Source organism: Pagrus pagrus (genome assembly GCF_965226575.1).
Source record: "Pagrus pagrus genome assembly, chromosome: 24".
Classification (NCBI taxonomy): Eukaryota; Metazoa; Chordata; class Actinopteri; order Spariformes; family Sparidae; genus Pagrus; species Pagrus pagrus.
Genome location: NC_140206.1, coordinates 7,624,070 through 7,641,964, shown reverse-complemented (window position 1 = coordinate 7,641,964; position 17,895 = coordinate 7,624,070). Strand labels below are relative to the sequence as shown.

The following is a 17,895-nucleotide window of genomic DNA, read 5'->3' as shown; positions in this document are numbered from 1 at the left end:
TTGTTTATTGTGGTAGACGCAGACGGAGGGAGAACAAGAAACGGGAGACCACAGGAAGAGTCAAGTTCCCACCCAGCTGAGGGATGGAGGTAAGGCCTACTTTTCACCAGACTGTCATCTGAAACATGAGCAACCTGATGTGCGTCTGTCATTCTCAAGTTGCCAGACAGATAACATGCAATTGTTTTTTTAAAGGAGCAGTGACAATACAACAGTAACAGCTTTGTTTGGTCTTGTATGACTGTACCACATGGTGGCTAATGTTAACTAACGTTAGCTTACTTTAGGTCAACGTGTGATGTACATCACTGAGTCCGTTGGCTGACTAAACAAGTCTTCTCCTCTTGTGCTACCAATGCTTTTACCGCTATTTAGCTTTTAGTTTAACTAATGCTAAACAGTAGTTCTCTGAACGGTAGCGTAGCATTTAGTGACAACACCCCAGCCAGACTGTCTTGCCACCAAACCAGGATAATAAAAATGTACAGAAAATAAACTACCCATAGTTCCTTCTTACAAATGAAAAGTTTAATTCATAGGTAAGAAAAAAACACTGTAGCTGTTGCTGCTAGCCTACAGCCTGATTTCATCTGGTATGACTTTAGCACATGGCGGCTAATGTTAGCTAACTTTAGGTAAACCTTGTTGCGTGATGCACATTACTCATTCAGTTAGGTGACTTATACCACAGCATCACCAGAGTAGCTGCTAACTGTAGCTACTGTTAGCAAGTTAGCTCAGTTAGCTGTGCAGCTTGCATTAAGACTCTGGGAGCACGCTAGTGCAGGAGCTTTGGACCAGGATGGGATTGGGTAAGCTGGTTAGTAACATTCAACATTTTAGTTTAAATTCTTACATATGGCACCTTTAACGTTTTTGAAGTTTAATGTGATGAAATGAAGAGATTGTTCACATTTATTAACTATAACATACAGTAGCTGACAACACAGGTTGTTGCTGCCAATATACCCTTAAAAATACTGGACAATATTCAACATTAACAAAACAAGGACACAAACATCAGTCTGACAGGCTTTTAATCAATACTTCAAAACTACTTTAAATATTTCATAGTAGCATGATGAAATAATTTTTCTTGACATCCATTAAGCACAAACACTACAATCATTTACACTGCAATAAATCTTTATCCTAACATTTAATGTACTTTTGAACCCTATAATCATTTAAAAAAAAAAAAAAAGCTGTATAGGCGACTAAATGAGCTATTAAAATGAATCTTTTGCAGTGCAGGCAAGTAGACAGAGACATAATTCAGATCCTCCATAATAATTAAAACTGCTGGAGAACAGAGACATGTACATAGATTCATTTGAAAACAATATTTAGATAAGATAGTGATTTAAATACAGCATTTTTTACATCAACACATGATTCCATCTTCAAAATATCACTTTTAAATATGAAAGAGATTTAAATATTTACAAATAATATTACTTACGAGTGTGTAAAGTTAAATTATTAGAAGATCTAGAGCTTTACCCCAAGTGCTCCCATCAGTCATGATTGGATTCAGCCATGTGTGAGTTAAATCTTCAAAGAGCAGCGCTGCAGTGGAGGCAAGTTGAAACTGGAGGGTATAATAGCTGTTTGGGAGCGTTTAAATTAGTGTTTAATTGAACAGGGTCTGGCATTAAACCTCTACTCTCCTGGCTGAGGGGAGACTTTTATGTGAAAAGACATTTTTAATAATAAAAAAAAAGAAAAAAAGAAGCTGCAACAGCAGCTTCAGTGTGTTCCTTTCAGTAGCGATGCAGTAGACACAATCTGTTTGACAAAATCAAAATCAAAGGACCACCACCGTTTCCGTTAGGCCCCGGCCACATCACATTACATGATTTTTCTACAAAATCCTTCAACCTCAAACTCGTGGCTGCCAACGTGTGAAGTTGCCGCAGCTTATATAAAAAAAAAAAAACGTGGAGTCTGGTCTGTTTATTATTTTATTCCACTTTCCATTTCACACAGTCAAGTGCGATGTCTCTGCTCCAGGTCTGATTCATCCATCCTGCCCTGTCATGCTTTTTACACAGTCTCCAGGTGTGATTGGTCGCTTCCAGTCAGGATGGGGTTATAAGTGTTGGGCTAAAGGCCAACGCATGTAATGACGAAGTCCCAGCGAGTCAAATATCTCTCGTCAATTTCTCTCTTTGGCGAGGATTACTCACTTTTTTATGAGTTTAACTGCATACGGATGGCTGTTTTGGCCTTATTGTTTCACTGGGAAGCACTCCCATCCTCCTTTGAGTCAGAGCACAGACAGCACTAATAAAACTCCGTAAGTGCTGCTTGTAGTCTGTTGTAATCCAGTACATGTGTAGTTCCACCTTCCTGCACTCCTGTCAAGAGGCACTTCTTACTGCTTTGCCCCTCTTAATTTCAGGCCTCGTGGTGAAGGGCGATCAGCAGTTTTTGCTCCTCTGTCTGCATGCGATGAGTTAATTCCACCTCATGTAGTTGGGGATGCACTGGCAGACATGGGGGCTGTAGTAGAAATCAGGCGGGCACACAGTTCTGGCGTTTCTGCAAGCCAACCTGTAACAGCTAGAGGGAGGAAGACGAGGGAGGAAGATGGGAGGGAGAGCCAGATAAAGCAAGATCAAGAGAGAGATGGAAAGAGGGAGGCCAAGTAGAAAGGATGAGAAAAAATAAAAAGAAGACACAAGGAAGATTATATCCTTTTGGCATGAAAGCTATTGATCATTCAGATCCGAACATCCCTTTTGGATAAACCCTGATCCAAGTTTGTGCGTGCATCAAACGGCTCTGTGTGTGAGGAAAAAGAGGGAGTGTTTTCTCCAGAGGGGAGGAAAGTGGCCAAATTCTGGGAACTGTCTTCTTCAAAATCACAGTAGGTGTATGGTCTTCTGTTGTACCACCTCCTGTGACCAGATGTTGAATCAAACATGAAAAAATAGACAAAATCATGAAAAGAATGAGGAGCGTGAGCCTGCATACTTGAATGATAACGTCTCACTGCTTTATTCAAAAAGCAAAATTGTGCTACTTCTAGCCAGGCCACGCAATCGGCACTTATTTTGCTGGTGTGCAAAAGTGGCTAGTAGATTTGTATGGTAATGGTAAAGTTATTAATGGTATAGTTATTAAGTGCCAACGAACATATATTAAGTTACTGATAAAATAGTTTGTTTACTTCCTGTAAAATGTGTTTTGTAGGCTAATTCATACTGCTTCAAGCAAGGTAAGTTAGCATATAACCGAGAGGGGGGAGTAAAGACAAACACACCACTCTTAAAACTTAAGTGATATATTAGCAAGCTAACGTTAGCTTTGACAGTTTATTAGTTTTAGCTAGGTAAAGAAAGACGTGTAAATTGTTTGCCTAAGGACACTTAAACATAAACCTTGCTTCACTGTAGCATTGCTAGCTCTAGCTTCTAAAAATATGTTTTGTTGACAGGATTACGCTAACCTAGCTAGCATTAGCTAGATATTTTTGGCTCGAAGTTTTACATCTTGAGGTATGTTGTGTTAATTCCTTTTCAAATGTGATGCAACTTTTATTAGTTTACATAATCTAATCAAGTGTCTAGTTTGAAATGTCGACCACACTTCATTGTACCTCTTCTGGTCATGTATTAGCAGGCTAGCATTGGCTTTAGCTGGCTAGTTCAGTTAGCTGGCAGCTAGCTTAGTAGGGGAAGATATATGACTAGTAATTAGTAATACTACTAACTACTATCTGAGAACTATTTTGTGTCGTGGAACCATATTTGAGATATTTAATTCTCCACCTGCTAAACGGTTTATAGGCTAACAAGGCTAACATTGATGAACGCTGTTGTTAGGCTACTTAGTTTTCTAGATAAAAGTACGATGATTACATGAACAGTCAAGGAAATCTAGCTCATAGAGTTTCTGAAACTCTGCCATCAAAGGTCTGTTTTTGCGTGTATGCCCGTGAACTTTCCCACATGTGTGAAGCCACGATTAGAAATCCCTCATATCAAAGCTCATGTCTGCTTGTGTGTTTTTCCTCGAGCCTGTCGGTCCATCTGTCTCCGAGCCTTCCCGCCTGTCTGATGGCTGCTCTGCTCACTGTCATCAAGTTCACCCCGTCTCCCTGTCTGTCTCCCTGCAGGCCTCTTGGGTCAGACAAAGGTTGATCTCTTGCATGCTAGCTGTGGGAACCACGACACGCATGCATGCAGCTGAGACCGCGGTTGAATGTTTAGGCGCCCTGTGTCCATAAAAGGTCATATTGAAACATGCGAGCTAAAGAAAATGGAGGAAGAAAGTTTTTCTTGTTCGAGTTTGGAATGTTTGACGTGTCCATTGAGAGTTTGCCTGCTTTCTCCTCGTCTAACTGCCTCTCTTACCCTTCCCTCGCCCCTTTTTTCTTGTTTCTACATTGAGATTGCTGTAACCCAGGAACTGTCTTTGCCTTAGCGACTGTCTTTTCCAAAACACTGAGCTAGAGATTTAAAGAGTAAACTCAGTTAACCCCAGCAGATTATGTGGAACCAAAAGAGTGACGCGCTGACCGCAGACTAGGGTTTGCCAGGTAACAAGCGGGCATTACCAAAGCAAATGACTGTATCATTGAAGAAAAGCAGTAAAATCCTGTTGAAATCAATCAAGCCGATACAGTTATTGGCCCTTATTGCCCAATTTGTTTGAACACACTGATTGTCGTCATCGCAGTCCAAGAGATCAGGCCCTCTTTTGGCACCATTACGATGCAGCGCAGCTGTAAAGTTACTGGAACTTGGGGTTTACGTCAGGGCATTGATTTTTTTTAATTTACGCAACAGTGGAAGTAGAGAAAGAGGAAGTAATAAGTTGAATGAATTGTTCTGATGCAACAACCGGGCTGTTCAACTTTGATTGAATGAGTGGAGGTTGTTGTCCTCAGGACTGACATCATTTAACGGGGTGTTGTCACATGTGCAAGCAGTGTGGCAACAAATTTCAGCTGCTATAAATGGAAAGACTGATGATTAAAGGTTACAATGAAGCAACAGGATTAATGTTGTTCCCTGTGTATGCGCAAGAAAGTTGATTATTGCTTATTGGCTTTTTTGGCTTGAGGCACGGGGAGGTTCAGGGTCTAGTTGGCGGAGATTCTGGGTGTGGAAAATTGGGATAATTTGATCCCCCAAAGGAGACATTATCTCCTTGCTTACTCCTTTCTACAGGGAGCTCAGAGCTGAGATATTCATAGTTTTGCTTAAAAACGCTTCAGCAGGATGCCTACCTGCAGGTGTTGCGGTTGAACTTCTTCCCCAGCCGCAGACACGACTGTTCGCTCTCTCTGCACTGACACAGGCACGTGTCGGGGTTGAGGGGCTGGTTCCTGGGACACTCTGCGGCGCACACGCAGCCGCACAGCTCCTCGTCCCAGCGCTGGCCGGTGGGGCACAACTTCCCCTCACCTTGACCTTCACACCGGCACACACCTGAGGGGGGAGAAAGAGTTTTAACACAAACCAAAAACAAAACTTTAATCAGATATTGCGTTGTGCACATCTGGCTGTGTTGTCGGGCTAAATATTTGGCGGTCGGGTTCTGGCTTGTTACAGCAGATATTTGCGGCGCTACTTCCAGAAAGTTGCCCCTTATCTGTGTTTATGCTTTCTGGCTCGATCTTGCCTGGTTGCTTTCAGAATGACAGCCCTTCTCTGGTATATTTACAGTAAATTTGAAACCAAGGCCAGAGGTACAGTAGCTATAGTGCTTTTACTACACATGTTCATTTTCAGTTTACATTTGTTAATGCTCAAAAAACAGATCAGTTTTCTCATACTGTTCAGCACTGTATTCCCCCTCTGTCTCAAAGGCTGTTTTAACTACTGTCTCTTTAAGCCCCCCCCCCGAATACCCAGTCTCCTCTGATTGGTCCGCTCACACACACCTGAGCCAGCACCGCTAACAACAGAGCAGCTGTGCTAAATTAATTCTTACAGTCAAACTAGCTGTTTAGGCATAGATTATGCAAATGTCATGTGCCATGGTGATGTCACAAAGTCACAGAATTAAAGGCGGGACTACTGCAGCCACTACTACAAGCAACAGTATGATGTGGGATGCTTTCAGTAACTTACAGGTGTTGTGGTCCAGTTTCCAGCCTGGATCGCAGCTGTCCTCAGTGAGCCCGTTTCGACAGACACAATCACAGGTGGATTCATCCAGAACCCTGTTGGGCCCACAAAGAGCCAGAAGACCTGAGTTCAGCGCCTCTGGAAGCAACATGGAAAGAAAGTGACAAATGGTATTTAGTTGTTTAACTAGCTTTGTTGTTGATGGCAATGTTGGCATGTCCATCTGTCACTTCAAGTGACAGTCCATTTACTTAAGATCCTTACGATCCCTAGTGGAGTCTGTTGGAGAAGCTAACACTCATGTTAGCCTGTTGGAGGAGCTAAAAATTATTTTAGCCTGTTGGAGAAACTAACACTTATTTTCAGCCATTGGAGAAGCTAACATTGATGCTATTGTGTTGGAGCTAACACTGATGTTAGCCTATTGGAGGAGCTAACAATTATTTTAACCTATTGGAGGAGCTAACATTGATGTTATCCTGTTGGAGGAGCTAACACAGATGTTATCCTGTTGGAGGAGCTAACACAGATGCTAACCTATTGGAGGAGCTAACATTGACGTTATCGTGTTGGAGGAGCTAACACAGATGCTATCCTATTGGAGGAGCTAACACAGATGCTAACCTATTGGAGGAGCTAACATTGACGTTATCGTGTTGGAGGAGCTAACACAGATGCTATCCTATTGGAGGAGCTAACACAGATGTTATCCTGTTGGAGGAGCTAACACAGATGCTATCCTATTGGAGGAGCTAACATTGACGTTATCGTGTTGGAGGAGCTAACACAGATGCTATCCTATTGGAGGAGCTAACACAGATGCTATCCTATTGGAGGAGCTAACACTGATTTTTGGTTATTGGAGAAGCTAACATTGACGTCAGCCTGTTGGAGGAACTAACACTGACCAGAGCCTGCTAGCTTTAAAATTCCCGGACCTTGTTTTAATGGGTATACATCCTCCCCTCCACCATTGTCTTCAGCTCATCGAAGCTAAAATTGAAGTCCGGTCTTTTCTTTTCAATTACAGCAAGCTAGCTAGCCAGTGACAAGTGAAGTGAGTATGATTGTATAAACAAATATTTCTTCTTCTTCTAAACAGATTGGGAGAATGGGTATTGGAATGCAGCCAAGTCTCGTTTCATTGATGCCAGGAGGGCAAGCAGCTACAGCACCAGTGATTGCAGTGTTTGCAAAGAAGCTAGCATTTTCTGTTTTTAGGTCCTTTGTAGCGCCACATGCCTCGAGGAGAAAACTTCTCTGTGGAAATATCGGTTTTAAGCCAGGAAAGATCATTTTGACATGTTTGCCCTCTTATGTCCAAAATGTTCACATATATTCAAAATGAGTTTGTATGTATAATCAATCCGACTCTCTCCCATTGGTATCTATTTGCAGTCTGTTCTTTTAAACCACATGATGCGTAAGGTATTTCAGTTTATTATTAGAAAAGTATAAAGTATCTGGGAATGGAAAGCACTGTAGTTCACTGCATGACTGAACATGTAACATGTCAGAAAGACACTTTTGTTTCTCACGTTACAGTTTAATAAACATTCCCTGAGGCGGGAGTCATTTCAGATCATTTTATTTGCCGGCTGAATCATCATCATCATCATCATCATCATCGTCATCTGGCTGTGGCGGTGAAGAAGAATTTCTTTGAAATCGAATTGAAGTCTGGCTCACATCCCAAAACCTGCCCCGAGTAAGGTGTTGCTACATATTGCATGGTTTTTTAGCGCTGTTCAGTAGTTAGCAGTGCAACAGGAGAACAGTATCCACTTTTTAAAAGCACACGTTTGGACATAAAAGCACATTTTTTCTTCTTCTGTTTGGGGAGTGTGTGTCAGGACGGGCTTGTGCAGGTCTTCACTGCTTCCAAACTCTGCAGCAGGTGGTTTCCACTTCCATTAGTGAAATCTGGTATTGTTGCTGTCTTGTGTCAGATCTTGAGCCTGCTGCTGTACCGGTCTACTATCTAAAAGCTGGTCTGCCTGCTGTACTTAGCGATGAGTTAGGGTTAGGGTAAGGGTAAGGTTTAGGGGTTTGGGGGTTCGGGTCAGGTTTGACTTGTTGCTTAGTTTTTAAATGCCAAAATGATCACTGCTTTCAAGCATTTGATGAGTATGAGATCTTTCAAGCTTGAAAGATTATCTGGTTCACACCTTGTTGGCCCCTCAAATGAAAGTGCAGTGGCGGACTCGGGATGTTTGAGGGGCAGGGGTGGAAAAATAAAAAGGGCACCAGCACTCTGGAAGAGCACCCTTGAGGGTCTTTTATCACATTTTATCTGCATGAAGGACACCACAGAGGGCACTTAATCATGTTATCTACCAAAGGAGCATTCAAGAGGGCAAACTGTGTCGTTTTTCTGAACAAAGTCCACCAGTCAAAGAGTGTTGCCTCGTGATTCATTTGACGGATTTTTGAGGCCGGAAGAGCTGAAAGTCTCCAGTATTTCACAAGAAAAACCACCAAAAAATTAGAGAAAGGTCACAAAAATAACAGAAACGTCTTAAAACCTCTTCAGCGTCATATGAGGTGAACATGCAGCTGCCACACAGGAAACTGATTAATTTGACCAAAACTGACTCACGCAATCTTACCAGTCTCAGAGTAGTTTATGGCATCCGCGGCGACACACACACAGTTCACTGGATCCCACAACGAGCCCGAGGCACAGGGAACTTCGGGTGGGGAACACCTACACACACCCACACACACATTATAAATACATGGATACGGACCAAATCACTCAGAGTTGTTTGTAAATGCGCGTCACTCTCACTCACAGATGATCCGTCGCGGCTCGCCTGATGATGGAGTGGAGCGGTCGCTTGGAGACGCATTCACACGAGGTGTGGTTGACAAAGGTTACCATGACGACGGAGCGGTCCATCCTGGGCGGGGACAGCTCCATCAGCTGGCGGGAAGAAAGACGACGGTTAGAGGTGTGTGTACAAAGCTGTAGATTATGTAATAAAACAGTGCGTCTTTTGTTTTTCCTCCTTCTTCTTCTTCTTCTTTCATAGTGTTTCCGCTGAAAAATTGATGTAATGGTTGCAAGATTGAGCAACTGTGCGTGACTGGATCATATTGACTTCTCCAGTCCAGTTGCAGCCAAAGGGTGTCCCATTGCAGCAGGGTGGGATGTAATACAGATGAGTGTGTTACGTAACTGGGTCGATTGGTTTCTGTCCAGTTTAGTGTAACAGGAGAAAAAGAACCAACACAACAAAGTGCTAAAAAGAGGAAAAACAGGATAGAAACAAGAAGAGAAGAAGAGAATCCACTTACTGTCTTGTTGACAAGCGTGTGACTCGTGTTGGTGCAGTAATAGGCCTCGTTGTTGCAGCATCCGCCGCACCGATGCAGTGCCACGCAGCGAGGGAGGTAGAATTGACTGGTGGATTCTGGGTATTCTTTGGCAACCTCGACGCACACCTCTCTGGGCTGGCATGAGGTCCGCTGGATCTCCTCGAGGATGACTGAAAACATGTGTGAATAAGTAACTGTTTTCTGATACAAGAGAGCTTTTAGGTCTGAATATATCTGTTCTGAGTGGTTTTGGGTGATGGCAGGCATCATCACCCCCCTCAAGTCTTGTATCAAATATTCATTTTCCAGCTGTCTCTCCAACAAGGCTTCTTTTCTCATCTCATGCCATTACCACCTACTTGTATCCGTCTCTCCAGTGCAGAGAAATCTCCAGTCTAGTGTTTTAAAATACTGTAGACTGGCCTGACGAAAAGGCTACGTTGAAAATTTACATTTTTTTTTTGCTCCAAGTCTTTTTATTGAGTTTTATAGATAGTGTACAAAATCAGAAGCATAGGTGGATAGAAATAATACAAATGAGCATCATACCCCCCCCCCCTCGCTCCAACAGAGCCCCATCCCAGCAACAATATTACTGTACCATCCGAAAATTTACATTTTTTTTAATATTAACATGAGATCTTAAGACATAGGAGGCCTAATTACAGAACTCCTATCTTAGGATAGGAATGATGCTACACTGAACACTGATGGACACTGATGCTAACCTGCTGGAGACGCTAACTTTGATTTTTAGCCTGTTGGAGAAGCTGACACAGATGTTAGCCTGTTGAAGAAGCCTTGTAGTTGATCAAGTCTAGTTTGTATGACACATTTTGGAAGTGATCTATTATCTCAGAAACCTCTATTTTGTGGGAAATATCTCAATATTTACCCGCCAAAGTCCCGTCCACTCTGTAAACCGCCTCCTCCCGCCCTCCCCACACATCCTCATCGCCAGAGTGGACTAAAGGACTTGCTGATGAGGCGGCAAACGAGGGGGAAGATGAGACGCTCTGCCATTTCTTCCTCCGGCAGTGCTGAAGCAAGCTGTATTCGGGGTAGAGAAGCTGCAAGAGCTGATCCACGCTTGTCACCGTCTCCAAACTGGGCTGGTCATCTGACAACGCCGGGCCCTGGAGAGAATCATACAGACAAACGACAAATGTTGTGTTTTTCCGGGTAAAGTTATCGCATACTGTAGTATTTACAGAGTAAGCTTTGCTGGTTTGAGCTGGATAAACAGTGAATACCTCAGCTGCCAATGTGTTGTAACATGTTGCTGTTGGCTACTGTTAGTTATTATGGGTGTCCTCTCTTCATCTGCACACACACATTGTTCCATTCAAGTACACAAGGAAGTTATAAAGTCTGTGCACTCTTTATGACTTACTCATCTTGCTCTTTTCTGTTATTTTTGTGGTTCCCTTTCACAGCAGTTACACTCAGTACGTACACAACGCCACTTAAGCCAACGTGATACAAGTCATTCATTCATTATTCTCTCTTTGGTTACTTTATCAATGAATTTTTTTGGGACGACCTTTCATGGTACCCTTCTTAATGTGCCCTGCATGACAAGTTAAACTACTCAAGTTTCCTTCTGGGGGAAACCTCAATTGCAGCTTTAAATGGACCAAACAGACGAGAGATTGTAAGCTTAGCCAACACCCACATTATTATTTATATTATTGTATAAAGAGGTCTTTATGTGGTGCACACGGCCCCTGCAGGAAGTCTCCATTGATAGTAGATATCGCTCTGTAAACCTTCCCCGCTGTGAGTCATCCCCATAATGATTTTCCTGCCGCAATGATAGATGACTCTGTTCTACGCAGTGGAAATACAGTAGATGTATGATAAAATGGTATTTGTGTAATGGTCCGTCTAATAGAGGCCTCTGTATCGTCTGTGGAACTAAATGTCAGCTGAAAGTTGTGACGTTTTGAGTGTCACAAATTAATCCCTCCTGGCAGTGAGGGTGGTTGTTTGGTTTCCCATGCTGAGAGGGAGCAGCCTGGTACAGCTGGCATTACCTAAACAGAAACCAGATCTCTGTAGTCGTCAGTCTCTTCATTTATCTTCTCCTCCAGTCTCTCTCTGTCCTCCCATCTTCTCCATCTCCTGTTTACCTCCCCTTGCTGTCTTGATTTTGCCTTATTTCCTTTCTTATCACATCAAAACAGATTGTGTTTTTTTCAACGAGATCTTCAAGACTTTAAGAGTAAAGAGTTTACATTCAAGTTAGTAGCTCTGAAGATGGACAGTGGGACTTTGATGCTATCATGCTAATGTTTAGCAGGGATAATGTTTACCATCATCAACATCTGAGTCTATCATGTTAGCACTTAACACTAGGTACAACCGAGGCCAATGTCATTACTTTGCAGCTACATGCATTATACAGATGAAATCTTGTCCTCGTGATTGGCGAGATAAAACATCAAAGGATCACCAAAGTAACTAACAGTTCACCCTGAGGGGGGCATTAATGGGTGTACCAAATTTCATGTTAATCCATTCAGTATTTGTTGAGACATTTTACTCAATGTCACAAAAGTCCTTGTTGTGGAGGAAAAGTCAGGGGATCACTACATTCAGTAGGATTTATTCTCTCAGAACCATGAATGTCTGAACAAAGAGAGATATTTTAGGCTGGATCAAAGGACTGGACCGACAGACCAACTAACCAGCTAACCAACCAACCAACCAACCAGCCAACCAACCAGCCAGCCAACCAAACAACTTACCAACTGACCATCCAAACATCCAACCATTCATCCAACCGACCGACAATATTTCCAACCCTAAATTGCTAGAAATTACTTTCTCATCATATAAAATGTTTATTCTCCTTGTCACTACCCAATCTGAGTAACACATGTGTGAGTGCTTTGTCCATCTTGGACATCTAGGTATGTCAACACCACTTGGCCAAACTACATGCAGAACTGCAGTAAAACAGTTAGTTAGTCAAATTTAGTCATGATAATGCAAAAAATTATTTTGGAAAGTGTTGCATGGTTGTAGCTTAGCAAAAAGCCCATTTAATTCACTGGGGGCTTATTGACATTAAAGTTTCAGGAACAATATTGCCAAAGCATCAAACTACCAGTTTTCCAAAATAACTGCGTAGTCCACAATAACAGCAATAGTAACATTATGTTACAACAGGCAATCACGTACTGCCATCCAAATGAATCGTTGGCATAATCAAAACTAAATTGAACAAACCACTGCATTTGTGCATGTTTAGAAATACTACACCGCTAGAATCTCCACTTGTTGTAATTACACACTTGAGGATGGATTTTTCTCTTTCTTTCCACATTCTTCCCACATTTCCTTTTTTTTTTTCTTTTGGTCTCTCTCTCTTTTTGTGTTGTGAAATGATCACATGACATGAGGTCATCCCTGTGGGATTATGAGGTCATGATGGACGAACGACCGTCATTAGATACTTCTGGCACACGGACACACGCACATGCACACACCCATACATTTGTCACTTGCTCTGCCTTCCAGTATAAACATCTTGTGTTTGAAGCTGTCGCTGTACACACAAACACAGAGTTTTCGTTTCATGTTTTTTTTTTTGTAGTTGGTAAAAGTTGATGGATTATCATGACTCACTGCTTGTCAGGAAGCTTTTGAGCCAACCACAGAGACACTTCCACAGAAGAGGCCATCCGTCAGAATTCTACAGAGCTTGAAACTAAACACCGAATACTTTCCTGGCTGGCTCACATACAACATTTACAGTAAAGAAGACAACAAAACGAAAGCAAGTGATGCATTTACACAGACAGACTGTCACAGAAACATTGTAAAAGGCTGAAATGAGACTCAATTGCAGTCAGATGGATTGCAATAAAGCCTTTGGATAATTAAAACAAGGAGTGTTTTTGCAAGTTAATTGAGGTCAATTTGATTTAAATGTGTATTGAAGGAAAAAGTGTCTCAGAGATGGTGGGATGAACACGTTACATAAAGGCGGTTACTCTTGTGACCATAACAACTATCGGCTTATATCTAAGCCTTCTAATTCCTGCCTCTCTGAACTCCTCAGAGCACTGCTCACCTCAGGATGTCAGGAAAATAATATGCTTTTCCCACAGCAGACCTTTTTTAGACTGGCTCATAATACAATAACCGCTGCAACTGGCATTGTGGATATCTTGTTAGGCAAAAGCAACCTTGTGCTGCACTCTTTGTAGGTCTGTTGAGTTGCTTAACATCCGTGCTGATGATTGTTTACACCTCCCTCTAATCATATTTTTCTGTTGTTGCCAATAGTTTCAATGTGTGATATGTAGATAAAGGTGTTCATTTAGGGATAATGTTTAAATCACTTTGGATATCTATAAATATGTAAAAACAGGAACTATATCTCGGCAATGCTCAGGAGGTGCTAGTAGTAGTCCACACTCCGTATAGACTGGTCCGAGCAGGTCTTGAATGGGCTATCCTCCAGTCCCCAAGCCAAGTCTCGAGCTACTGTGGCCCCCAGACAGTCTGTGCTGAATGTGACGCGCACAGAAGTCTGGTTTGAAGTCTGTTTGACGGGGGTAACCCCACACACGTCTAGCTTTGACTTCACCAATGAAGTTTATCAATCTTGACATCGACGTGAAGCTGATATGGAAATTCTTTTTGACGTTTTTTATTTGCTCCTTTGCTTGCATAGAATTGAAGTGAACAGGAATGTCACTATATGTGACTGTGTTTGTGAGACAAACACACACCAAATTAACATTGGAGAGTATTTGCATCTTTTTCATTACCATGTGAGCTAAGAGGCAGATAAAAATATTCCCATCTGGTGGCAAAAAAATTTGCATCTTCATTTCATGCGGTGTTCAACTTTGCTGAATCATTTACCAATACCAATAATGACCAATACCAAAGACGTGTGTGGTTGACCCTCAAACAGACTAAGAACCAGAAAATTGAGTTACAAGTGCCTAAGTCACCATCCGTTGCATAGTTGGGTTGTGGTGTATATAGCATGCCAGTGCCTTTGTTGATCTTTATTGATCTTGCCTACTATGACTGTTGATCTTGAAGAGGGCCTGAGGGCTGAAACGTCATCACATTCCTTATAAATGAGAAATGCATATGGAGCCAGAGAGTGTTTCTTGTTTTAAAGTCCAATTTGTAAGAAAGTCGATTTATGAGTCTCATTACAACTGTGACGTTTTGGGTTCCCGAACTCGCCAAATACTGATGCTTTGGGATGGTGGAGTACCCGACCTACAATCCCAAAGCTTAAGTATTTGATGAGTTTTGAAAACCAAAGCGAGTTGGGAATGGGACTCAAAACTCAACTCCCTTACAAAAGGTGTTCCACAAGGATCAATCTTAGGCCCCCTGCTATTTAATCTATAATTATAATATATAAGTGAACATTGCAATGTCTGTTTTTGTCAAATCAAGTCATATACTGATGCTTTGATTTGTAGGTTGGGTTGGCCGCCATCCCAAAGCGTTAGTGTTTGACAAATTGGGAATGAGACTCAAACATCAACTTTCTTGCAAATTGGACCTTAATCTATATACCATTTATATATCTTAATGCCAAAAAAGACAAAATATTTGTTTATCACGTGAGCACAGACCTTTGATATTCCCTCTCTGATCCTAACAATTTAGGTAATCAAAATAGATACGAGAATTTTTTTTGGTTAGATAGAAGTTTACCCTACAAAAACTTTGTTGAACAGCTCACCTAAAACTGAATGGTTGGATTTTCATCGTACAATCCACTCTCCTCTCTACGCTGGATTAAAGAGATATCCTGTGTGCTCTTGCAGCTGCCACTACTCATAAACCACCGGATGGATCTTTGTGTGACTGAATTGTCTTGTTAGGATGTTGCACACACATACTGTGTTTGTCAGGTCTCTCTTGTAAAAGACATCTTGATCTCAATGAGACTTCCTGAGTAAATAGAGTTTTACTAGCTTAAGTAACAGCAGTCCTCAAAGAGATAGTCTCTCACTTGGTGTTTTGATGCTGGCGGAGTTGAGATCTGGTGACTTTTTTCATCTCTTATGTCTTGTATGGCAGCATCTTATAATAACGTCAGTGCTGTTTAGCTCCAATGAGAAACAACTGCAGCAATATTTGAGTTGAGGCCAATCACACCTTTGTAAAGATGATGGAGAAATGAAATGTCTCACCTCGGTGCCCATGTCTCCAGGCTGGAAATAGTCTGTATAGTATTGTCCTGAGCACAAATGACTGATATTAAGAATCCATAGGAGCAAAGCTGGTATCCACATAGTGAGGAGATGGAGAGTGGAGGAGAGGAGCTATTAGGACGGAGGAGGAGGAAGTCAGTGAATGTTAAAGCTGGATGTAAATTGAAAGAAGAGGGAGGAGGAGAGGAAGGCCTGAGGTGAAGAGGAGGAGAAGGAGGAGCAGGAGGATATCACAGTCTCGGCAGGTATCTCTTCGCTCCTCTCGTCATTCTATCCTGGGACGAAGTTGCTCTTCCGGCGCAGGTTGTTTGAATTTGGGAAACCAGCTGAATAAAACATGATGAGGAAATCGTCTCTTCTTTTGCGTCAAACACCTTTAGAGGAAGCCTCTCCTCCTCTGTTGCTTCACCTCCATTCTCACCACAGTTCGATTTCTTCTCTTTATGTATTCCTTGACCTTCAACTTGTATTATTCCTCACCCTCTGCTCCCATGCATGTCCTGTTTTCCTTCCAGCCTTGGCTTGTCCTCGGCAGTCCCTTCTCCTCGCCCTTCACACTTGTGCACTTCTTTGCCTTCTTTATCTATATTTTTCCTTCTCTTCCCCAGGACAGCTGTGCTCCTTCCCTCCCTCCGTCTGTCTCTCTCTCTCTCAGATTATCGCTGCCTCTTTATCTGTCTCCTGTTTCCTCCTCAGAAAACCTCCGGGGCAAAGCTCTATCTGTCTCTCTCTTTGCACTTTTTTCTTTTTTGCCTCTTTTCTAAATCTGTCACAACTTTTTTCTGTCAGGCTGTCTGATCCTTAGAAGAGCATCAAAGAGAGAGGAAGAGCTTATTCCAAATCCTGTTTCACAAAAAAAAAGGGAAAGCAGGAGGTTTTAAAAAGTGTCCAGCTTTTGGTATTAAGTTCTTGTCCAAACAGAGTGAGTGTGCGTCCTGCTCTGAGACATCCTGGTGGAGTGAATGGGGAAAAAATACAGGAATGGAAGGATTGTATCTTGTGGGCGGGGTGAAGGGTTTGAGAGGGATGATTCGTGCGTTATAGCTGATTATACTGGCAGAAATTGCAGGCTACACTGTGTCTACAGAGGCACTGACACACTTTCTCTAAACACATGCCACCATCCTCCTTTTATGTGATTTTTTTGCTGTGTATTTTTTATAACTTTCCAAATTCTCACAGACAAGAAACAGGTTCAACCGTCTGTTAAATCAGATTATCCTCCCACATTCCTTATCTCGCACGTTTCGTCTTTATCCCTCCATCTTTGTAATTCCTTTAAAAATGTGTGTGTTCAGTAGCAGCTGGCGGTGATGAATGTGCGAGTCGCTTAACCGCGGCTCTAAGTGCCTTTTTATGAGCTGCTAATACCTCCGCTGTCTCTCTCTCTCTGCTGTTTCTGCTTAATGTCAGCTGCCCCCGATTCCTGCTGGTGTCTCTTCACCTCGCTAAGCACTATTTCAATGTCAGGGCCTGTCAGAGGCAGAGATAAAGCTGCAAAATTGGTCTCACACCTGCAGCTCTGAACACCTTTTCTGCCTTTACACCTACGCACTTCATCAAGCTCCATCGCTGTCTTCTTCCCTCCCCCCCTTCTCGCCTCTTTTCTCCTTCTTTCTCGCTCTGGTTTGGCCTTCCAGGGTCCTAAAAATGACAAACTTTACATACCTCCTTAACTATACTGCCCCAAGGCTATGGGCATGTGTGTCATGAAGGATGAGGAGGAGGAGGAGGGGAGGGTAAGAAGAGGTGAACAGCAGAGGGAGCTTACATCTTTGTCTAAATTATGCTTCTTTTTTCCCTCACCCAGGGCAAAAGCAGTTACCGACAACTGTAAAGTAAATTATGGGGGAAGACGGACAGACGCAGACGGGAAGAAAAAGAAAAAGAAGAAGAAGAAGAAGAGGAGAGACGAGAGAAAGAGGTGTGTCTGGGAAACGCTCGAATGAGAAAACATCCGATTTTTGGGCCAGTCACTGCCAGCCTTTTTCAAGGATTAAAGACGCACACACCCCCACACGCTCGCACGCACGCACACGGTGGCAAGTGTCTGCATGCAGTATGCTTTATGTGTTGAAATCTGTGCAACCAAATTCCACATTCCAGTCATTGCTTAGTTTCTCCATTTCATCATGTGAGCTCGGGGCATAGAATTATAGATGATAGAAGGAGGGAAGTTTATCAGTTTGTAATGCCAGGCTTTGTACTATTCAGTCGAAGTCTGTGGCACCAACAAATCAAGAGGCCGGATGATGTTTTTAAGGGTCTATTTTTTAATGTTTGAAAGA

At 42.4% G+C, this 17,895-nt stretch overlaps 1 protein-coding gene across 1 annotated transcript; it reads right to left on the bottom strand.

The window, feature by feature from the left end:
- Nucleotides 1-1,020: 1,020 nt before the first annotated feature.
- LOC311253288 (vascular endothelial growth factor C-like) lies at nucleotides 1,021-16,546 on the bottom strand. Its single transcript, XM_084347140.1, has 8 exons — nucleotides 15,587-16,546; nucleotides 10,300-10,540; nucleotides 9,384-9,574; nucleotides 8,879-9,009; nucleotides 8,693-8,790; nucleotides 6,087-6,221; nucleotides 5,240-5,441; nucleotides 1,021-2,565 (listed from the first exon to the last, which is right to left on the bottom strand). Exons 1-8 carry the CDS (start codon nucleotides 15,686-15,688, stop codon nucleotides 2,460-2,462), a joined length of 1,206 nt encoding a protein of 401 aa, XP_084203266.1. The 5' UTR covers nucleotides 15,689-16,546; the 3' UTR covers nucleotides 1,021-2,459.
- Nucleotides 16,547-17,895: the final 1,349 nt, after the last annotated feature.